Source organism: Cuculus canorus, chromosome 4, assembly GCF_017976375.1.
Source record: "Cuculus canorus isolate bCucCan1 chromosome 4, bCucCan1.pri, whole genome shotgun sequence".
Lineage (NCBI taxonomy): Eukaryota > Metazoa > Chordata > Aves > Cuculiformes > Cuculidae > Cuculus > Cuculus canorus.
In genome coordinates, this window is record NC_071404.1 from 2136604 (window position 1) to 2161037 (window position 24434).

Sequence of the window (24434 nt, forward strand, 5' to 3'; positions counted from 1 at the left end):
CTGGTGGAAACACCAAAAAAAGCCCTCCAGCAGAGTATTTGAGCACAGAAACAGCCCAAAACACCACCTCGTCCTCCCTCCTTTAAATGGCTGAAAGAAGCAGGAGTTGAAGAAAAGGCTTTTCCCTCTTACCTCTTTGTTGGTGACTCCCGGAGGCAAAGTCCCATGCTTGTAATCCTCCAAGAGCTGTACCGCTTCCTTCAGACGGCTCTGCAAAGAAAACAAGAGCGTGGTCTGTAAGACTTGTCCTGCACGAAATTGTTTTATTGGAGGCAATAAATTTAAATTACAGAATTCTACCTTCTTTTGTGCAAACTTATGATGGGGATTTTGACTCGTATGATATAAAAAAAAGGATGAATGGACATTTGTTTTGCTGGTTGGCTGAGATCTGCTGCCTGCAGGAGCGCTGGAGAGGAAGAATCATAAAAACATAGAATGGTTTGAGTTGGGAGGAACCACAAAGCCCATCCAGTTCCAACCCCCTGCTATAGGCAGGGACCACATCGCACCGGACCAGCTTGCTCGAAGTCCCATCCAACCTGGCCTTGAATACCTCCAGGGATGGGGCAGCCACAGCTTCTCTGGGCAACCTGGGCCAGTGCCTCACCACCCTCATCGTGAAGAATTTCTTCCTAATGTCTAATCTAATGTCTCTAAGAAAGAAAAGTGAAAATACAAAATAACTCCCTTTGACAATGCATCTGTAGAAGACATCATAAAAACCTTGAGAGTTTCCAGTGTGATACCAGTAATATGAGAAATCTCAGACACTCATGAGTTCTCACTTAAAGACTGAATATAGAATCATAGTATGGTTTGGGTTGAAAAGGACCTCAAAACTCATCCAGTTCCAACCCCTTGCCATGAGCAGGGACAACTCCCGCTGGATCAAGTTGCTCAAAGCTTCATCAAACGTGGTCTTCTACACCTTCAGGACATCCATGACTTCTCTGGGCAGCCTGTGCCAGCGTCTCACCAGCCTCATAGAAGAACACTTCTTCCTAAGATCTTACCTAAATCTCCATTCTTTGAGGTTAAATCCATTCATCTTCATAATAGTTTATGACAAAATGGATTCATTCAGGTACAACATGGAACACGCACCTAAGACACCGGTATCCACACAATACTCTCGGATCAATATCTCCCAGTGACGTCCACAGGGAAACTGCTTTGATCAAAGACCTGGCCTGGCTCCCAGTTCATGTACTGGAGAGGGAAGAGCCAGGCGGAAGCCAGCACAGACTCAGACACCACTCTTGACTGCTGGTGGGTTCATCCCCCATCCTGAAGGACACTAGGCTGTGTTGAGAGCATGAAGAACCCCAAAGAACAATAGTTAAAGCCCACAGTGGACAATATTTTACCACTAGGTGTGAGGTAGAAGCCTGGAAAAGACCTCTAAGACCATGAAGTTGGATTTGTAAACAAAGTTTGACCGTTCACAAAGGCTTGTAGGGATACAACTAAGGGCAACGGGCATAATTTGGAGGGCGCCAGATTTAGACTAGACATAAGGAAGAATTTCTTCACCATAAGAGTGGTGAGACGCTGGAAGAGGTTGCCCAGGGAAGCTGCAGATGCCCCATCGCTGGAGGTGTTCAAGGCCAGGTTGGATGGGGCTTTGAGCAAGCAGATCCAGTGGGAGGTGTCCCTGCCCATGACAGAGGGGTTGGAACTAAATGATCATTTAAGTTCCCTTCCAACCCAAACTATTCTATGATTGATGATCTCTGGTTCAACCTGATGATCTTAGAAGGCTTTTCCAACCTTAACCATCTCTGAGCCCACATTTTGCTAAGAATATGCAGGGGTTTTGCGGAGTTTCTTCCCATCTGGCACTAAAGCCTCATTTGGCATCTTTCTACAGAGTCTCCTCCTCTCTTAGTAGCTGCTAATCAGAGCAAGAACATATAAAATAGATGAAATACATAAAATATCAGGGCTGAAAATACTGTGGCGCTGATGATGTGAGCTCAACCAGCATAAAGACGGCCATGGATCAGATCCCAACCTGCCTGCTTTCCAAGTGAAGGAATTGCCGCTATTCCATATGTCTTGTGTGTTGAATGTTTTCAGGACAATAGTCATTCACTAATTGGCACTTTCAGGTTGGCGTAACTGCTGGCGCTTCCAAGGAAACAACAAAGTAGTCTTTGATGTCTGCATGAAAGGGAGCAAAGTCGTTTCCCTGCAACCGATCCCATGGCCGCGAGCTCGTAATGAGCTCAGGGGCGCTCGCCTTCATTACGGGAGGGCTGGGAGAGAGGAGCTTGCAGTGACGGCGAGGAGCTTTGACGTGATTACCCCAAACCCACAGGGCTTTACGTGAGCCACAATCACCCTCATGTTATTTCAGACAAAATATGTTCTATTTATGAAATGTCCTCTGGCAGCAATAGAAGAAAAGCTGCCCAAACAACAATGTTAGAGCAGAAATGTCCAACCAGAGCCACCGTTCCTCATCTGGATGACAGATAACCCGCAGGAGGCTTTTGAAAATGCTTAGTTGAGCGATTTGTTTGGCTTCCAAATATTTGGGAGGCATTGCTTGGTGATCTGGTGCTTTCGGCAGGCTTGGATAAGCAAATCCAACCACCCTGAGGCTTCTCTTTGTATCCTGAATTGTTCCTCTTTAGCCTGAACTGATCAAAGAACCTTTCCACTCTCTACTCCTACCCTGTGTTTTTTGTATTAGATTTTATATTACACCCTATATTAGACGCTATATTATTAGAGTCTAAATTATTATTATTATTACACAGTGGAGCACCTCTGGTCTGAGGACAGGCTGACGGAGTTGGGCTTGTTCAGCCTGGAGAAGAGAAGGCTCTGGGGAGACCTTAGAGCAGCTTCCAGTACCTGAAGGGGCTCCAAGGAAGCTGAGGAGGAACTTTTTCCGAGGGCCTGGAGTGATACGACAAGGGGGAATGGCTTTAAATTGGGAAAGGGTAGATTTAGATTAGACATTAGGAAGAAATTCTTCACGCTGAGGGTGGTGAGGCCCTGGCCCAGGTTGCCCAGGGAAGTTATGGCTGCCCCATCCCTGGAGGTTCTCAAGGTCAGGTTGGATGGGACCTTGGACAGCCTGGTCCAGTGGGAGGTGTCCTGCCAATGGGAGGGGGGTTGGAACTGGATGAGCTTTGTGGTCCCTTCCAACCCAAACCATTTGATGAGTCTACGATCCAAGTCCTTCTCCAACCCTGGTGCAAGTCAGATTTTTCAGTGAGTGCTTGTTATGATTCTAAGATCACAACAGGAGCCTCTTGAAGTTATTCTTGATAGCTCCTTGCCCTGCTGTCCTCATGGTTGTCTAAAACCATAGGAACATAATCACATCCCATTAGGGAATATAGCTATTACCTAGCATGAGCATCAATAAAATATAACTGCACACTAGCGTAGAGAGCCTGACTTCCAGAGGTGAAAAGCCAGACAGGTGAACGACTACCGACTGCAGATCCAGGGAAGACAACCCTTCGAAGACAGAAAATAAGGCAGGAGTGCCAGCACAACATTCTGGAGAGCCATTTGTGCTCATTATTGGTATGTGTTTTTGTCGCTGAAATTACCTACCCTGTGTGTCTTGCAAATTATCTCCACGGAACAGCATGTAACTCTGAATGAAAAACTGGAAGGAAGAGATGAATGGGTCTGTGTTCTATTTTTTTCTCCTTCTCTTGAGGAAATCTTCGTAGTTACTATAACAACCCTGGCCAGAGCCCATCTTGTTTAGGACGGGAACAAACAGAAAACAAAAAACCCTGGTTTCGCTTTTAAAATTGCCGTGCCCGTGAATTTCCTCTTTCAGCTGCGTCAGGAGAGAAGAGAACTTTCTCAAACAGTCCTAGAGCGACACTGCTGATGGGGCCTAAGGTAGACAAAAGTGAGACCGAAAGCCAACAAAACATTAAGATGCCTTTGCCGTGGCTGGGAGGGGTTGAGATGGTCTTAGTGAACAACCCACAGCTTCTAAATTTCATTGGTGAAAGGACACGGCCGGCTTTTACCCTTTCATGAAAGTTTTCAACAAGCCAAGTGTCCACTCCTGCACTTGGGACACAACAACCTTGTAAAGAGCTCCAGGCTTGGGGAAGAGTGGCTGGAAAGCTGCCTGGAGGAGAAGGACCTGGTTGACAGCAGCTCTACGTCAGCCAGCTGTGGCCCATGTGGCCAAGAAGGCCAATGGCATCTTGGCCTGGATCAGATACAGCGTGGCCAGCAGGAGCAGGGAAGGGATTGGGCTCCTGGACTCAGCGCTGGTGAGGCCGCAGCTCAAATCCTGGGGTCAGTTTTGGGTCCCTCACTCCAAGAAGGACATTGAGGGGCTGGAGCACATCCAGAGAAGGGAACAGAGCTGGGGAAGGGGCTGGAGAACAAGGGTTATGAGAGTGGCTAAGGGACCTGGGGCTGCTTAGCCTGGAGAAGAGGATGCTGAGGGGAGACCTCATCACTGTCTACAACTGCCTGAAAGGAGGTTGTAGAGAGGTGGGTATTGGTCTCTTCTCCCAAGTGACAGGACGAGAGGGAATGTCCTCAAGTTGCAGCAGGGCAGGTTCAGATTGGACATCAGGAAAAACTTCTTCATGGAAAGGGTTCTGAGGCCCTGGCAGAGGCTGCCCAGGGAGGTGGTGGAGTCCCCATCCCTGGTTGTGTTTAAAAGCCGGGTAGATGAGGTGCTCAGAGATCTGGTTTAGTAGTGGACAGGTAGTGTTGGACTTGGTGATCTCAAAGGTCTTTTCCAACCAAATGATTCTCTGATTCTTTTAAGCAGAGCCTCCAAAAAATAGGAAACAACTTCACAGCGTGCAGCAGCTCCAAACACCAACCAGCTCCGCTCCCTGGCTTTTAGCAGGAGAGAGCATCATTGTGATGGTTGATGATGCCTATGATTACACCTCATTTCTATTTTAACAGGGAGGAAAAGGTCTCTCTACAAGGCTGTGCCACTGTTTGAATATTTATTGTTGTTTGATTTCTTTTCTGCTGGCTGTAGGAAGAAGTGGTGCTTGAGTTTTTATAGTTTCGCTTAAGGAAAAAAACGTGACCACAGGTTTTACCGTAACGTTTCTTTCATACCTCTTTTCTCAATAAAACTCGGAGCACTTCTAGTGGCGGATGATAGGGCCTCAGCTCTCACAATAGGGTGCGAGACAGACCATCTGCACCCGGAGGATGTTCTCAGAGCCTTAAGCCCAGAAGCGGAGCCAGGGATCATAGAATCATAGAATCGCTTAGGTGGAAAAGACCTTTGAGATCGAATCCAACCATATCTGTCCACTACTAAACCAGGTCCCTCATCTACCTAGCTACTAAACATCTCCAGAGATGAGGACTCCACCACCTCCCTGGGCAGCCTCTGCCAGGGCCTCAGAACCCTTCCAGTGAAGAAATTTTTCCTGATGTCTAATCTGAACGTGCCCTGGTACAAATTGAGGCCGTTCATCCTATCACTTGTCACTTGGGAGAAGAGATCAACACCCACCTTGCTACAACCTCCTCTCAGTCAGTTGTAGACAGTGATGAGGTCTCCCCTCAGCCTCCTTTTCTCCAGGATAAACAACCCCAGGTCCCTCGGTCAGTTTTCATAAGATTTACCCCTTCCCCAGCTCCATTTCCCTTCTCTGGATGCGCTTCAGCCCCTCAATGTCCTTCTTGGAGTGAAGGGCCCAAAACTGACCCCAGGATTCAAGGTGCAGCCTCACCAATAATCTGCCACGCCGAGGAATCCAGAAGCACAAGCTCCACACTTGGTGCTCCACCACAGCAGCCTAAGCCACGTCAGTCTGGGAAACACTACCCGACAACAAGAAGTCCTTGGAAAAAGGCTCAATTATTGCCACAGTTGGAAAATATCCAGGTTTGAACCACAGATCAGTTCAGTGAGCCCATAAGAAGCATGAAATGTGCTACCACTGATCTGTGACCCTGAGTTTTATGGTTATGGCTGTGCTATTAAACAAGTCAGAGCCTGGTCATGAGCTGCATCAGCATGATCTCTGGCTCAGCTCTGATTCAGACCATCCAGCTCTCTGCCAGGTGATTCCCAGCCAAAGTCTGGGAGTTATCATGGGTCAGGACAGCTGCCAGCAACCACATAGAATCACAGAACTATAGAATCATTTGGTTGGAAAAGACATTGAGATCATCAAGTCCAATCGTACCTGTTCACTACTAAACCAGATCTCTGAGCACCTCACCTACCCTGATTTTAAACACCAATGATGGTGGCACAACCACCTCCCTGAGCGGCCTCTGCCAGTGCCATAGAATCCAATGCCATAGAATCATTAAGGTTGGAAAAGACCTCTAAGATCAAGTCCAACCACACCTTTTGGAGAGGAAGGGTGCTCGGCCACATGTGACAAGCCACATCAGCTGGCTGCATGGCCAAAACTCAGTACTGGACTCCGTTCGGTTGAACAGACTTGGATTTAACCCATAGGTTTAAGTTCAAAGGGTTAATGTAACCGGTTCTGCCAGACTCAAGCCAACATTGACTCACGAGGTCATTGCCTCGAGTACATCAGCAGAATGCTTCAGCCTTTGTAGAAAGAGCTGCTGAAGCGTCACGTTATCAGGGGCTTCGTTTGGCAAGCCAAAGAAAGGAGAAAGAACAAAGCCAGAGATGTCAGCAGGACAGTGGCCCATATCACGCTGAACTCATGGCCACCTCCAGGAACCCTTTATTGGTGTCTGAGATCCTCAAAACCCATCACTTCAGCATCTTGGCAGGATAGGGGACAACTGTGCAGGGTCCAATAGATGACTGCACACATGTACTGCATCAAAAGAAGTGTGGCCAGGAAGGTAAGGGAGGGGATCCTCCTGTCTATTCTGCTCCCGCGAGACCTCATCTGGAGTCCTTGTTCAGTTCTGGAATCCTCAGCACAGGAAGGACACGGATCTGATGGTCCAAGGGCTGGAGCACCTCCCATAAGAGGCCAGGCTGAGAGAATTGGGGTTGTTCAGCCTGGAGAAGAGAAGGCTCCAAGGAGACCTTAGAGCAGCTTCCAGCACCCAAAGGGGATCCAGGAAAGCTGGCAAGGGGCTCTTGATCAGGGAGTGCAGGGATGGGATGAGGGGGAATGATTTGAAGCTGAAAGGGGAGATTGAGATGAGATCTTAGGAAGAAATGTTTTCCCATGAGGGTGGGGAGGCCCTGGCCCAGGTTGCCAAGGGAAGTCATGGCTGGTACCATCCCTGGAGGTGTTCAAAGCCAGGCTGGATGGGGCTTGGAGCACACTGGTCCAGGCGGAGGTGTCCCTGCGCATTGCAGGGGCTTGGAACTGGATGGGCTTTTAGGTCCCTTCCAACTCAAGCCAGTCTGTGATTCTATGGACTTGCATCAGACACCTCTTGCCAGCACCAGAGCCCTCGTACTAATTTTTCACCTTGTCCTTCTTGCTCAAGGGCACGCTGTTTCCGTCTCAAAGATCTGTGCCTTGTCTTCTCTTGGATCCCAACTGATGCCTACACATGGCTCAGAACTGCCTCCAGAAACCCATATGTGCACATACAGACCGTAATAACAGTCATTATGCCGACAGCACTACAACACTACTGTTGCCGAATCAACAGAAACGGAGTCAAGTTTTGCATTCGAGGCTTTTAAGAGAAAGCTTAGGGATGGGACAGGGTGCGCTGAGACAGTTCGCACCACACTCTGCTCATGTGTCGGAGTTTCGAGGCTGCATTAGCCCAACAACAATGCCTGCGAGTTTCACTGCTTTCAGGTTCAGAGCAACAACGGCTTACGGGCACATGACATGAAGCAAAAGTCTTCTGGCCACCAGCACTACAAATCTGGAAATCCTAGAACCATAGAATCACTTGTTTGGAAAAGACCTTTGAGATCTTCAAGTCCAACACTACCTGTCCACTGCTAAACCAGATTCATGAGCACCACATCTACACGGCTTTTAAACACAACCAGGGATGGGGACTCCACCACCTCCCTGGGAGACTCTGTCAGGGCCTCAGAACCCTTTCCACAAAATTTTTCCTGATGTCCATTCTGAACCTGCCCTGCTGCAACTTGAGGACATTCCCTCTTGTCTTATCACCTGTCACTTGGGAGAAGAGACCAACACCCACCTCGCTACAACCTGCTTTCAGGCAGTTGTAGACAGTGATGAGGTCTCCCCTCAGCCTCCTTTTCTCCAGGCTAAACAACCCCAGGTCCCTCAGCCACTCTCATAATCCTTGTTCTCCAACCCTTCCCCAGCTCCGCCTCCTTCTCTGGACATGCTCCAGCCCCTCGATGTCCTTCTTGGAGCGAGGGGCCCAAAACTGACCCCAGGATCCAAAGTGAAGCCTCACCAGTGCCGAGTACAGGGGCTCGTCCAGGATATGAATCCAGGACCTCTCACATCCCCATGCCATGCACGGGGGCTCATTTGGGATACGATGCCAGGACCTCTCACACCCCAAATCCAGCTGTTCTGTGCCATCAGCAGCTCTACGGCTTCCGATTTCGTCTCGCTGCTCCACAGATGATCCATACGGCAGACTTGACTCCAGCTGGCCCTATTGTATTGGATCTACAGCGACAGACAACAGGAGCCAGAAACTTTTTGTTCAAGTAGAGCCAGCAGATGTGACACTGAATAAACACAGACAGTCAATCTGCTGAGTAAGAAGGTATCGTTCATATAAATAACATACATCTAATCCCGCTTCCATTTTAAACCCAAATATGGGAATGCAAGATGCTCAGCGCTCTGTAGATTTATGCTTCGAACAATGAGATAAAGCGAAAGCAGAGAAGTCCTCTCTGCACTCGGTTTATTTCTTATTTCACGTTATTATCAGAGCCACAGCTTTCTCCACAAGAGCTCCCTGTGGAGCGTTAACAGTCGGTCCAGACTCCTGTCAGAAGGGATAAGTTCGCCTTATGAAAATATTTGCTGGTCCCTACTGCTTCTCCCGATGGACCTTAATTACAGAGCAATTAAAAGTATTATTCCAATCATTTTAACCTCACACATTTCGAAAACAGGCATTACACCCACTGAGGGGTTTCTCACAGTCGCGACGACAGGACTCGCTGGGCTCGACCTCTGAAATTACACGTTTCCTGCTTCTTGGGCAAGTTTGCAAATTTGCAGCTGCCAAAAATAAGGAATGATTTCATTAGAAAGGCAGTAATGATAGGAATTAGCACATGAGAAAAACCTCTTTAGAGGTGACGTGCAATATTGACACGAGGTCGGGGTCTTGTTTCAATATCAAACGCACTCAGAAAGCAAGGAGAACCGGTAGTGAGGTTGGATAGGGATAATTGGGGTTGTTCAGTTGGAGAAGACTCCGCGGAGATGTTATTGCGGCCTTTCAGTACTTAAAGGAGGCTGATAAGAAAGACAGGGAAATGCTTTTTAGTAGGGCCTGTAGCGATAAGACAAGGGTGAATGGTTTCAAACGAAAAGAGGAGAGGGTTAGACTGGATATTTAGAAGAAGCTTTTTATGCTGAGGGTGGTGAGGCACTGGCACAGGTTGCCCAAAGAGATGCCTCATCCCTGGAAACATTCATGGTCAGGTTGGATGGGGCTCTGAGCAAGCTGACCTATTTGAAGATGTTCCTGCACCTGCAGGGATGTTGGACTGGATGATCTTCATGGTCCCTTTCAACCCAGACCACGCTATGACTCTACTGAATTACTCTACCAGAAGTCACTACAGATAAAACTGGAGAAACCAACTTCCAGTTGCCCCTGCCACACTGCACAAGAGTTCACAGGATGCAAATATGGCTATGACATAATCCAGTCTGCACCTCTTCAGGATTAAGGATTAGGAACCTCAGAAAGATGAGCAAGTTTTTAATTGTGTTATGAATTTACACAAGGTCCTGCAGCTCAGTCAGGGCAATGCCAAGCACAAATAGAGGCTTGGTGGAGAATGGAGAGAAGCTCTGATGAGAAAGACTTGGGGTGCTAGGGGGATGAGAAGCTCAACATGAGCCAGCAACATGTGCTCCTAGTTCAGAAACCAAGTGTGTCCTGAGCTGCATCCAAAGCAGCGTGGCCAGCAGGGAGGGAGGGGATTCTGCCCCTCTGCTCTGCTCTGGTGAGACCCCACCTGGAGTCCTGTGTCCAGTTCTGGAATCCCCAATAGAAGGAGGAGATGGAACAGTTGGAATGGGTGCAGAGGAGGCCATGGAGATGATGTGAGGGCTGGAGCACCTCTGCTGTGAGGACAGGCTGAGAGAGGTGGGGTTGTACAGTCTGGAGAAGAGAAGGCTCTGGGGAGACCTTAGAGCAGCTTCCAGTTCCTGAAGGGGCTCCAGGAAAGCTGGGGAGGGTCTCTTGATCAGGGAGTGCGGGGATAGGATGAGGGGGAAATGTTTTTTAGCTGAAAGAGGAGAGACTAAGATGAGATCTTAAGAAGAAATGTTTTCCTGTGAGGGTGGTGAGGCCTTGGACCACGTTGCACAGAGAAGTCATGGCTGCCCCATCCCTGGGGGTGTTCAAGGCCAGGTTCAATGGTGCTTTGAGCAACCTGATCCAGTGGGAGGTGTCCGAGCCCACGGCAGGGAGTTGGAACTGGATGGGCTTTGAGGTCCCTTTCAATCCAACCCATTCCATGATTCTATGAATTTGCTTTACTGAAAAACCAAATGAGTAAGACAGAGCCGCCCTTGCGAGTAATTACACTCAGTATTGCTGTCTTTGGCTTCTCCCACTCAGCGGCATCACTTCATTCTTCCTCAAAACAGGGGCACCAGTAGGATACAATGATGTAACACCCGGCAATTAAAAAAAGGATGTAGAAAAAAAATATATTATTACATTTCCCAGCATTTTCCATGCGATAAACCTTCATTCTCATTAAAGACTTGTTCACTGACTTATTTTCCATTTGCTAGAGAGCTCCTCCAAGACAAACAGCGATTTATTTGTTCCCCGAGAACCCTGGGCCTGAAAGATGCAGCCATCTGTCAGCGGGAAGAAGCTCTCCGTAAACGGCTGCTTTCTCATCAGACCCTTTCTAGGCTTTAATTTGTCACCTAAATTATCAAAGGAAACCAAACAGCTTTTAGTTTTACGTACATAGGGACCAAGTATTTTAAAGCACAACACGGGATACACAGAGCACGATGAGCAGGAAAATCAACACAGCAGTTTCCGTGCTCCAAGAATGGGTTTCCATGTAGAGAAGGAGAAATCATGTAGACTTCACAAGATGCATGGCAGGTCTACTGAAGCATCACTATCCTACAATTAAAACTCCCAAAGCAAGTGGATTAAGAGTATTTCATAGAATTATGGAACGGTTTGGGGCAGAAGCGACCTCAAAGCCCATCCAGTTTCAACCTTCCTGCCATGGGCAGGGACACCTCCCACTGGACCAGGCTGCTCCAAGCCCCATCCAACCTGGCCTTGAACACCTCCAGGGATGGGGCAGCCACAACTTCTCTGAGCAACCTCAGCCAGGGCCTTCCTAGACTCACAGGAAAACATTTCTTCCTAAGATCTCATCTCAATCTTTCCTCTTGCAGATTAAAATCATTCCTCCTCATTCTATTCCTGCAATCCCTGATCAAGAGCTCCTCCCTGACTTTCACAGAGCCCCTTTCAGTACTGGAAGGCTGCTCTAAGGTCTCCCTGGAGCTTTCTCTTCTCCAGGCTGAACAACCCCAACTCTCCCAGCCTGTCTCGTATGGAAGCTGCTCCAGCCCTTGGATGATCTTTTGTAGCCTCCTCTGGTCTTGCTGTAACATCTCCATGTCCTTCCTATGCTGACGACTCCAGATTTGGACACAGAACTCCAGGTTGGATCTCACAAGAGCAGAAAAGAGGGGCACAATCCCCTCCCTCAACCTGCCCATGTCCAGCTTTTTGTCCATCAGTACCTACAAATGAAACACAAATGGGCCAGAAACCCAGAAGCCCGATACAACCAGGGTAACAACTAAGAACAAATGCCAACACTTTGCCTAGAAGAGGTCTTCTGGAGAACAGCCACTGAAAAAACACAGTGAAACTCAACCAGCTCACTTCCACCACGAGAACTTGCTTTCTCATCTACTCACCTGTCTTCTTAGTCCATACACACTTGGAGGAATCTCCCTTCTGAAAAGACCACATCACTGGCAAGTTTGACTGAAAGCAGTTTTGGGGTCTCACCAGTTACCAGAGGGAGATGGAAGACCGGCAAGTGGGGATTCACTGATGTCTAATACAAAGCAAGTTTGTGCTCTGGCTTTAAGAGAGCTCAGCTGGGCAATCGATCAACTGTGAGACAGAAACCCACTGGAAACCTGGCTTCGTTTACTGCCGCTGTTCACAGAAGAAATTGTTTTTAATCCAAACCTGTCTAATAAACAGTACTTTCAGAAAACAAAGCGTGAATACATTACCTCAGTAACAAAGAGAGTGCGCGGATCGATGATGTCCAAGAAGTGCCTGAATCTGCCATAAAATGAAGTCTGGAAGACAGGAAAGAAAACAAAACGTGTTCAGTTACAAATTGCCTTTCACCTGCTGCAGAAAAAGGTTTTATTTCATAGATGCATAGAATGGTTTGAGTTGGAAGGGACCTTAAAGTCCATCCAGTTTCAACCTCCATGCCATGGCCAGAACACCTTCCACCAGATGAGGTGGCTCAAAGCCTCATCCAACTTGGCCTTGGACTCAGCAGAACTAAGTAGCAACTGAAAAGTAACAGAGGTCCTTCAGCGTAATATCTGATAGGAAGTCTGAAAGGAGAAGATGAGGACTTGACTCTGCTATCTCTTCTCCCAAGTAACAAGCAATAGGATGAGGGGAAATGGCCTCGAGTCACATCAGAGGAGGTTTAGACTGGATATTAGGAAAACTTTCATTCCTGAAAGAGTGGTGAAGCATTGGATGAGGCTCCTCAGGGCTGCGGTGGAGTCTCCATCCCTGGAGGTGTTCAAATAAAGTGGAGAGGTAGCACTTTGGGACATGGTTTATTAGGCACGGTGGCGTTGGGCTGACGATCAGACTGGATGAGCTTAGAGGTCTTTTCCAACCTTAATGATTCTGTGATTCTATGATTCTAAAAAGAACATCAGTACTTTGGACCCACTCGACAAAGGTGCAAACGCCAGCACAATGCACAAGGACGGAGTAATGAGACCACAAGTTTAAATGTGCACAATGCAGATGTTCATTTAGAAGTACAGTATTTGCAAAGCTGCAGATGCTCTTGGGACACCGGTCCAGTAGTCCAGGATCATTGTTTGTTCAGCTCCGGCCTCTTGCCCTGATCCTTGCCTTGTGCAACCTCAGCTCAGGACACGTTTCAGCAGCTCAAACCCATCCTGCTGCAATCCCATTCCCACACCTGCTCCCCTCTCATCCTGGGACAGCGGAGACACTCACCCAATGCTGCAAACATCTAAACGGGGAGTTAAGGTTGTCTAATGCTTTAATGAGGGATTTGTTTTCAGGTGGTGGCGTTACCTGAACCCGTTCGCTCTGTGGTCAGACAAGAAACATTCGAGCAGGTCAGGACAGCAGCCCTCAACCAGGCTCCCATGAAATGATTCAGTAAGGTCCACAGTAAAGAAAGACAAGAATAAAAAGGGTAATTCCACCCTGGAGAGCTGCTGAGCGTTCCTCCAAACACTTACAGCCAACATTCATGTCTTTAGGTCCCTGTACACACAACAGCAACCAGAAACGGTACAGCCCAATAAGAGAAGCAGTGCTTTTCCACTCTCACAAAATGGAAAAGCTGTGTATAAAAAACTCTTGGGGCTTTCTGAGGGCTTTCTCCAAGAAGCATAATTGCTTTATCCTCCAGGCCTTCTTCCCTGGAGAAGAGAAGGTTTCATGGAGACCTTAGAGCACCTTCCAGTACTGAAAGGGGCTCCAGGAAAGCTGGGGAGGGGCTCTGGATCAGGGAGGGCAGGGACAGCACCAGGGAGAATGGTTTAAAGCTGAAAGAGGGGAAACTGAGATGAGATCTTTATCTCCGCAAATTATAATGTCACAGAATCACAGAATCACAAGGTTGGAAAGGACCCACTGGATCATCGAGTCCAACCATTCCTAACACTCCCTAAACCATGTCCCTAAGCACTTCATCCACCCGCTCCTTAAACACCTCCAGGGAAGGCGACTCAACACCTCCCTGGGCAGCTGTTCCAGTGCCCGATGACTCTTTCCGTGAAGAATTTTTTTCTGATATCCAACCTGAACCTCCCCTGGCGGAGCTTCAGGCCATTCCCTCTTGTCCTGTCCTCTGTCACTTGGGAGAAGAGGTCAAGAAAGCGGGTGTGTAAGTCTGCACCAAAGTAAACACTATTTCCAGGTTTCCTACTCTTTATTTTTAATGAAGTATTTTAAAGGTCAATAGCAATTATTAGGCACCTATCAAAGTAAGAATATACACTATTTCACAAGGAAATGATGGAATTTGAGGGCGCTTTTAGATGCTTTTGGGCTTTCACCTTTCTATTTGTTATTACGGCAGCCTGAGAGAGTTGGGGTTGTCCAGCCCGGAGAAGAGAAGGCTCTGGGGAGACCTTAGAGCAGCTTCTGGTACTGAAAGGGGTTCCAGGAAAGCTGGGGAGGGGCTGTTGATCAGGGAGTGCAGGGATAGCATGAGGAGGAATGGTTTTAATCTGCAAGAGGGGAGATTGAGATGAGATTTCAGGAAGAAATGTTTTCCTGTGAGGGTGGGGAGGCCCTGGCCCAGGTTGCCCAGGGAAGTTGTGGCTGCCCCATCCCTGAAGGTGTTCAAGGCCAGGTTGGATGGGGCTTGGAGCAGCCTGAGCCAGTGGGAGGTGTCCCTGCCCCTGGCAGGGTGTTGAGCTTTGTGGTTCCTTCCAACACAAACCATTCCATGGTTCCATGATTTCCAGCTCTGGCTGCCACATTCATGCAAGGAATGGAACTCACAAGATAGCCAGAAGTTTGACTTTCAGCTCCCAAATACCAGTCCGTGGCCTTTCCCCTCATTTTTATTTATTTTAGTCTGATGTAGTAAACAGTTATCCAGAAAAAAAAAAACAACCCTGAATAACACAAATTCCCCGTGATTAAGGGCAGCAGTTTTGGGACCACTTCTCACCAGCCTGCACACAAGATCAAGTTCTGCAAAAGCTGAGCTCCAATCACGAGCTCCAGCTCATTGAAGTGTCTGTGCAAGATCCAGCCAACTCCCACATGGAAACTAGAAGGAAACTATTCCATTTGGGCTCAAGGAATTTGAAGATGGGCAGCAAGAGACGGGTAAATGACCATGAGCAGGCACTTGTTTATCATGTTAAAGAGGATGAGTATTCCTTGGAAGCGTCTGCCAGGCAGCCCTGGCAAGAATCATAGAATCGCTTGGTTGGAAAAGACCTTTGAGATCGAGTCCAAACATACCTGTCCACTATTAAACCACATGCCTGAGCACGTCATCTACACGGCTTTTAAACACCTCCAGCAATGGGGACTCCACCACCTCCCTGGGCAGCCTCTGCCAGGGCCTCAGAACTCTTTCCATGAAGAAATGTTTCCTGATGGCCAATCTGAACCTGCCCTGGTGCAACTTGAGGCCATTCCCTCTTGTCACTTGGAAGAAGAGACCAACACCCACCTCGCTACAACCTCCTTTCAGGCAGTTGTAGACAGTGATGAGGTCTCCCCTCAGCCTCCTTTTCTCCAGGCTAAACAACCGCAGTTCCCTCAGCCGCCTCTCACAACCCTTGTTCTCCAGATCCTTCCTCAGCTCCGTGAAGAAGAGCAGGAGATGTGCACAACTTCCCCAACTTAATTACAGTGTGATTTTAAAACTAATTTAATTAAGCCATAGCAAAAGCAGTACAAAGTTGGAGGGGTTTTTCAGCTAAAAAAATCAGGCTTACATCAGCTTTAAATTAATTAAGTAGAGATTCAAGCTGAACCAAAGAAAATTAAGACAATTTGAGCCAGTCAACAACCGGACCCTGGCAAAGGTGGGAGCTGTGGGATTGCACACGTGCTTGTGGTTAACCCCATCTGCAAGTTGAGGCTGAAGCTACAGACTCTCAGCCCTTTGTTGTTTCCAATTTAACTTCATGATGTTGAAGAACCAAGAGCGTGCGTGCTAGCAGCTCCGAGGAACCATGGTTACAAAAGCGATACGGACGGGACACAACGGGGACACCTTTCAGTACATGGAAGAGTTGAGGTTTATGTCTGGTAGGACAAGACACAAACTCCCTGCCTGAAATCTAATCCTGGCTGGCAAAGGTGTAAAAAAGCCAACAGCTGGCTTTTTTAGCACGTTCCACAAAGCAAACAGATAAACATCAACTCCAAAGGTGTCTCCATTCCCTCTTCTCCTCTGCAGTCCATCCCCAAGTTTGTGCTTGCAGGACCCAATGGATTGCGTAGGAGAAACAGGACCAGCACGCCCTCGGGGCTGAGAAAGCCACAGTTGGCATCAGCAAACACCACTTTGCGTACGCAAACCTCATCTCAAGCAGTTGGTGCGTTCTTGGCTGGACCTGCACATACCCGAGAGCCAACGCATCTGTGAACCAAACTTAACCACCATTAGAAAGACAGAATCAATAAGGTTGGAAAAGACCTTTAAGATCTAAGGGCTGGAGCACCTCTGCTCTGAGGACAGGCTGAGAGAGTTGGGATTGTTCAGCCTGGAGAAGAGAAGGATCTGGGGAGAGCTTAGAGCAGCTTCCAGTACTGAAAGGCGCTCCGGGAAAGCCGAGGAGGGATTTTTTTCAAAGGGTTTGGAGTGATAGGATGAGGGAAAATAGCTTTAAATTGGAAGAGGGGAGATTTAGACTAGATGTTAGGAAGAAATTCTTCGTGATGTGAGTGGTGAGGCCCTGGAACAGGTTACCCAGAGAAGCTGTGGCTGCCCCATCCCTGGAGGTGTTCAAGGCCAGGTTGGATGGGGCTCGGAGCAACCTGATCCACTGGGAGGTGTCCCTGCCCATGGCAGTGGGGTTGGAACTGGATGGGCTTTGAGGTCCCTTCCAACCCAAACCATTCTATGATTCTGTGACCCTGGATCATAAGCAGCTCTGCTCCTCTTCTGAAGAGCTTAAATTGGAGCAGCTTCCAGTGCTGAAAGGGGCTCCAGGAAAGCTGGGGAGGGACTCTTAGTCAGGGAGTGTAGTGGTGGGAGGAGGGGGAATGGTTTTGAGCTGAAAGCAGGGAGATTGAGATGAGATCTTAGGAAGAAATGTTCTGTGATGGTGGTGAGGCCCTGGCCCAGGTTGCCCAGAGAAGCTGTGGCTGCCCCATCCCTGGAGGTGTTCAAGGCCAGGTTGGATGGGGCTTGGAGCAGCCTGATCCAGTGGGAGGTGTCCCTACCCATGGCAGGGGGGTTGGAACTGGATGGGCTTTGAGGACCCTTCCAACCCAAACCATTCTATGATTATTACCTATAAATGCATTTATTTCACCCAGAGAGTCTGGGCAAAGACCCCAGAGCACTGGGAACACCCAATCACACTCTGGCTGTAGGAAAGGGAGCACTTAGCAAATCCTTATAGAAAAAAAATAAAAATAATAAAAAATAAAGAAGTTCGCATCAGGAAATTCAGTCCTTATCACACGTGCTCAAGCTTAATGTCCTCATTTCTTCGTTTACCTAAAAATAGCCCGCTTCCACAGCGAGGCAGAGGCTCCTTCCAGCAAGGAAACAAATAAAAAGGTGACTTAATGAAATGCCTCTTGCTTGAAGAGCAAGAAAAAGAAGTGAACTGCAAAAGCAGGGATGGGAAAAGTGCAATTTCACATTCCCCAGAGGTGGGGATGGAGCCTCCCGCCCGCTGTCCTAAATTCTGCTCAGCTTCCCAGGAGCTCTGGAAGGAAACCTCGGTGTCTGCTCTGAACCAAAGCCACAGGGAGTCCAGTCTGCTCTCCAAAGCTTTTGTTCCTATCACACAACTTGGTTTTAACCCCTAAAGGGACAATGACGTGTAGCCGAGCTCCCTGCACCTCTCGCAGCCCCAGATGGAGTCAAATCTCCCCTAAAAACAGCCCCAGAGCTGCTCCCGCGCAGCGTTCCACTGGAAAAATAAATGCTGTCATCCAGAATTTAAACAACCACCCATCGCTAATCCCTTCCAAAATAAATAAGGCATCTTTTATCAGCCGGATCACTAGAGCAGAGACCTCAGGACCAAGAGAAATCCCAGCGACACGACACAGAAAGAGTGAGAAAGGCAGAAAGGTGCAGGGGAAAGGCACTGATAGGAAAGGATGGTGGGGTTGAAGTTGTGCTGGTCCCTTGGGACCAAGCTCCAAGCTGCTCCAAGCTCTCAGTCTCACGTAATCATTCCTCCCCAACACCATCCTGCAACCCCTGAGCAGGAAGTTTGGTAGCAAACATCAAGGTTAAGATGATGGGAATAAATCACCGTAACTTTCTGCCCAAGAGATGTACGCTTGCAGCACAGAAAGCCAATCGTATACCCTGGGGTGCTCCAGGCGTGGCCAACAAGGAAAGGGAGGGGGTTCTGCCCCTCTGCTCCGCTCTCTTGAGAACCCACCTGGAGTCCAGTGTCCAGGCCTGGAGTCCTCAGCACAGGAAGGACATGGAGCTGTTACAGCAAGACCAGAGGAAGCCACAAAGATGATACGAGAGCTGAAGCCCCTCTGCTCTAAGGCCAAACTGAGAGAGTTGGGGTTGTTCAGTCTGAAGAAGAGAAGGCTCCAGGAAGACCTTAGAGCAGCTTCCAGTGCCTGAAGGAGCTCCAGGAAAGCTGGGGAGGGGCTTTTGGGCAGGGAGTGCGATGATAGAATGAGGAAGGGAATGGATTTAAGCTGAAAGAGGAAAGATGGAGACAAGATCTTAGGAAGAAATGTTTTCCTGTGAGGGTCGGGAGGCCCAGGTTGCCCAGAGAGGTGGTGGCTACCCCATCCCTGGAAACATTCAAGGTCAGGTTGGATGGGGCTGTGAGCAACCTAATGTGGTTGAAGATGTCTCTGCTCACTGCAGGGGGGTTGGATTGGAACTGGATGATTTTCATGGTCCCTTCCAACCCAAATCAGTCTGATTCTGTGCTCTCAACCCAAGCAGAGCCAACCTCAGGATCCACCCAAGCACCCGAACCTCCAGCAACACTCCAGCCTCTTGCTCTGCAACCCCACAACATGGCCAGATCCCAAACCGGGTGGTCCACTTCATACGTGAGCAGATGGAGTGGGAGAAAGCAGGGAAGTGTGGGAGAAAGCAGGAAAGTGCGGGATGAGAGCCTGCAGGACTCCAGCACCGTGACCCACCCCGGAGCTTCCATCAGACCTCCACGCTGCTTTGCAGAATGTCTTACAAGAACAGGAATAAAACCACTACAGAAAAGAAAGGGAATGATTTCTGATGCTCAGAGTGCTCCTCCAGCAAAGCTTTCTCAAAGTCCTAAGGGTGAGCAACCCTCACCCTGGATCCGGGCTGTGGTGTAAACGCGCCCGGCTCATCTCCCAGCAGCAGCAGCAAGGAGAGAGGACGTCTGGGCTCAAACGCGCACGCAATCATTAACATCCTGCCATACCCCTTGAAACATTTTCTAAATGTTGCTACAAGTGACAGTCGCTCCTTAATGAACAGAACGCACCGATTCTGTGCCTGACTCGCTGCCAAGTGTGCCTCGAATCATCTGTGGTGTCTAGAAGGGAGTAGCGTCTCTTCCTCCTCCTCTCCTTATTAAAAAGCTCCGTCTCCCCAGCCTGAGCATCCCTTGGCTCAGGCAAGAAGTCACCCCTTCCTTACCGTGGGGGATCTGTCCCTTCGAGGTCTCCACCGTGACCTCTTGAACACGGATAAGGCAGCAGGAGAAGAGGAATGCAGATATACTCCCCTCAAGGGTGGGTTATCCATGAGGGTGGTGGGGCTCCGGCCCAGGTTGCCAAGGGAAGTGGTGGCTGCCCCATCCCTGGAGGTGTTCAAGGCCAGGTTGGATGGGGCTCTGAGCAGCCTGATCCAGTGGGAGGTGTCCCTGCCCATGGCAGGGAGTTGGAATTAGATGATCTTTAAGGTCCCTTCCAACTCAAACCGTTCTATGATTCTATGATTCTATGATTCTAAGAGAATCTCCTTGTAGACTGTGCCATTAGTGGGAGGGGAGGACATGTCTTAATGAGGAGACTCTTGCTGTTCCTTAACTCCCTGATCAAGAGCCCCTCCTCAGCTTTCCTGGAGTCCCTTTAGGCACTGGAAGCTGCTCTAAGGTCTCCCCAGAGCCTCCTCTTCTCCAGGCTGAACAACCACAACTCTCAGCTTGGCCTCATTGAAGAGGTGCTCCAGCCCTCACATCATCTTCATGGCCTCCTCTGGACCCGTTCCAACACTTCCATCTCCTTGTGTTGGGGATTCCAGAACTGGACTCCAGGTAGAGTCTAACAAGAGCAGAGGAGAGGGGGAGAATCTCCTCCCTTCCCCTGCTGGCCACGCTGCTTTGGAAGCATCCCAGGACATCCAGGTTGGTTTCTGGGCTGTGAGCACACGTTGCTGGCTCATGCCGAGCTCCTCATCCCCAGCATCCCAAGCCCTTTTCCTCAGGGCTGCTCCCAATCACTTCATCCCCAAGCCTGGATGGAAACCTTGGATTCCCCCAACTCAGAATCATCCCAAACCACATCCCCTCCACCCTGCACGCTCTGACCCTGCCTCCCACACCCACCCAGCCCCACTCCGGAGTCACACTGCTCAACTCCCTGAAACTCTGGGCTCACCAAGGAAGGGCTCCATCCCTTGCACTGTCCTATCCAGCCCATCCCGAAACCAACCCTGTTGCCTGCAGCTACGACCCAGAGATTTGAACCCATGACCTCAGGACTTGAACCATTGAGCCTGGGACTTGAACCATTGAGCCTGGGACTGGAACCCGCGAGCCCGGGACTGGAACCATTGAACCTGGGACTGGAACCACTGAGCCTCGGACTCAAAGCTGCGGCCCTGGGACTTGAACTGTTGAGCACGAGACTTGAATCCGCAACCTCGGGACTCAAACCTGTGAGCTCAGGACTCGAACCTGTGAGCCTGGGACACGAATCCGTGCACTCGAGACTGGAACGCGTGACCTCCAGATTTGAACCCGCAGCTCTGAGACCTGAAACACTGAGCCTGGGACCCAAAGCTACATCCCCAGAGCTCGAATCGGCGACCCTGGGACTCGAACCATTGAGCCCAGGATGCGAATGTGAACCACTGAGCCTGGGACGCAAACTCAAAACCACTGAGCCCGGGACGCAAACTCAAAACCACTGAGCCCGGGACGCAAACTCAAACCACTGAGCATGGACGCAAACTCCAACCATTGAGCCCGGGACGCAAACTCCAACCATTGAGCCCGGGACGCAAACTCAAAACCACTGAGCCCGGGACGCAAACTCAAAACCACTGATCCCGGGTTGCAAACTCAAACCACTGAGCCCGGGACGCAAACTCAAACCATTAAGCCTGGGATGCAAACCATTGATCTTGGGACTCGAACCATTGAGCCCGGGATGCAAACTCAAACCATTGAGCCTGGGATGCAAACTCAAACCACTGAGCCTGGGACTCGAACCATTGAGTCCGGGACGCAAACGCAAACCATTGAGCTCAGATGCAAACTCAAACCATTGAGCCCGGGACGCAAATGCAAATCATTGAGCCTGGGACATGAACTCAAACCATTGATCTTGGAACTCGAACCACTGAGCCTGGGACGTGAATCCGCAACCTTGTGACTTAAACTTGTGACCTCTGGACTCTAGCCACTGGGCCTTGCACTCAAACCACTGAGCCCAGCACTCGTACACACAACCTCGGGACTGCAACTCGTGACCCCGGGACTCAAACCACTGAGCCCGGCAGTCGAACCATTGACCTCGTGACTCGAGCCACTCACCCCGGGACTCGAACCCGCCATCCCCGCCTCCTCGTCGCCCGCAGCCGCTGCTGCTTGGACTGACAGCTGCGCGAGCCAATGGCCGCGAGGCCGCGGGCCAATGAGCGCGCGGTGCTGCGGGAGCGGGGCTGGAGGGGGGGGGCGCTCCCCCTATGGCGCGGGGGGGACACGACGCAGGGCGGCGAGCAGCTCCTATGGCTTCTCCGTGTCCTCCCTCCTCCCCGCCATCCCCTCTCCCGCCGTCGGTACCTGCTCGAAGCGTGACTTCCCAAGCTGGAACGGGGGATAATCCGCCGGGTCCGCCATCCCCGCAAGCGCCACTTTAAACAAGCCGATCCCCCCCCCGCCCCCTTTTGGGCCCGCCCCTTGCGGCGCCCCCTCGCTGATTGGACGGCGCCAACCGCAGCTGCCGCGGGGCACGACGGGAGTTGTAGTCCTGGGGGTGTCGGGGGCGGCACGCGCTGCCCCAGACCTACCGGGCAAGAGGGGCGCGGGGCATTGTGGGAAATGTAGTCCGAGGCTCCTAATGGGTTTTGCCGGGAAATCATAGAATAATAGAATGGTTTGGGTTGGAAGGGACTTTAAACACCATCCAGGTCCAACCCCACTGCCAGGGACACCTCCCACTGGATCAGGCTGCCCAAGGCCCATCCAACCTGGCCTTGAACACCTCCAGGGATGGGGCAGCCACAGCTTCCCTGGGCAACCTGGGCCAGGGCCTCACCACCCTCATGGTGAAGAAATTCTTGCTTATGTCTAATCTAAATCTGCCCCTCACCAGTTTATACCTGTTCCCCCTCGTCCTATCCCCACAGGTCTTTGTGAACAGTCCCTCTCCAGCTTTCTTCTATCTCCTTCAGGTACTGGAAGGTCACTCTAAGGTCTCCTCGGAGCCTTCTCTTCTCGAGGCTGAACAACCCCAACTCTCTCAGCTTGGCCTTGCATGGGAGGTGCTCCAGCCCTTGGATCATCCTTGTAGCCTCCTCTGGACCCGTTCCAACAGTTCCATTTTCTTCTTATGTTGAGGATGCCAGAACTGGACACAGGACTCCAGATGAGGTCTCATGTGAACAGAGGGGCAGAATCCCCTCCCTCCCTGCTGGCCACGCTGCTTTGGGTGCAGCACAGGACACGGTTGGTTTCAGGGCTGTGAGCACACATTGGTGGCTCATGTTGAGCTTCTCCTCCCCCAGCACCCCAAGTCCTTCTCCTCAGAGCTGCTCTCAACCACATCGTCCCTCATCCTGTACTGAAATGGGGAATTGTCACGACCCAGGTGTAGGACCTTGCATTTGAAACAGAGGGGCAACGTGGGGTCTGCAGGTCGCAGGGTGAGGGATGAGGTGGTCACAGTCTGTGCGCAAAGAGGATGAGCCCTGGGCTGGCTCCCTCCACACAGACTGCTGCCACAGCCCTTTATCCCAACTCAAGGTGTTACCCCAAAAGGACTGGAAGAAAGCCAGGCGTCCCCCCTGCCCCCACACATGGAATCATCACAGAATTGTGAAATCGCTTGGTTGGAAATATCTTTGAGATCATCGAGTCCAACCATACCTGTCCACTGGTAAACCACATGCCTGAGCACCTCATCTACCCGGCTTTTAAATCCAGGGACAGGGACTCCACCACCACCCTGGGCAGCCTGTTATGGTATAAATTAAGCCCCACTCTGCCTTTCTTCTTCACTCAAGGTTTAGAGTCTTCCCTAAATATAAATCCATCAAGATATTGTTGGAATAAGGTGATTTTATATTATGAATTGCATGAATTGTTCCACCTATACCAGCAACACCAGTATTTCACTCCAAATCCAGTTCTTGCTCCAGAATCCAAGCTCTGTGATGAACTCAACTGCGTGCAATGAGAATCATCACAGCATCATAGACTCACTTGGTTGGAAAAGACTTTTGACGTCATCGAGTCCAACTGTCCCTGTCCACTACTAAACCACATCCCTGAGCACCTCATCTACCTGTCTGTTAAACCCCTCCAGGGATGGGGACTCCACCACCTCCCTGGGCAGCCTCAGAGTGCTTTCCATGAAGACATTTCTCCTGATGTCCAACCTGAACCTGCCCTGGAGCAACTTGAGGCAGGGGGTCCTGTGTGGTGCCTGCGCTCTGCAAGGTCTGCCAGCCTGCCCCTGCCATGGTCACCACTTCCCCCGTCTCTTTCCCTTTTTTTGTGAATCATAGAATCACAGAACACTTTGGGTTGGGAGGGACCTTAGAGCACATCCAGTACCCACCCCCTGCCATGGGCAGAGACACCTCCCGCTGGATCAGGCTGCTCCGAGCCCCATCCAACCTGGCCTTGAACACCTCCAAGGACGGGGCAGCCACAATGTCTCTGGGAAACTTGGGCCAGGGCCTCCCCACCCTCGCCAGAACACATTTCTTCCTATTAACTAATCTAAATATCCACTCTTTCAACATAAAACCATTCCTCTTCATCCTATCCCTGCACTCTTTGAAAAAAAGCTCCTCCCCAGCTTTCCTGTAGAGCAAAAAATAAGGTTTTTTTTTCTTCAGGTACATTGTTTAATTCTTTCTTCAATGGTCCATCCCTTTCTGTCCTACTCTTTAACGTGGTGCTGCACCAAGCCTTCCTCTGATGCCCCAAATG

At 50.0% G+C, this 24434-nt stretch overlaps 1 protein-coding gene across 3 annotated transcripts in view; it reads right to left on the minus strand.

Annotated features, from left to right (window-relative positions):
- The window catches only part of SFXN5 (sideroflexin 5), a 123724-nt gene extending 101565 nt beyond the window's left edge, over nucleotides 1-22159 (minus strand). For all 3 annotated transcript variants that reach the window (XM_054065879.1, XM_054065881.1, XM_054065880.1), the window contains exons 1-3: nucleotides 22059-22159; nucleotides 12366-12434; nucleotides 133-210 (exon numbers count right to left, since the gene is read on the minus strand). In XM_054065879.1, coding sequence (XP_053921854.1) covers nucleotides 133-210; nucleotides 12366-12434; nucleotides 22059-22115 — 204 coding nt within the window. In that variant the 5' untranslated portion in view covers nucleotides 22116-22159. The remainder of the gene's footprint in view (nucleotides 1-132; nucleotides 211-12365; nucleotides 12435-22058) is intronic.
- Between the last annotated feature and the right edge of the window lie 2275 nt (nucleotides 22160-24434).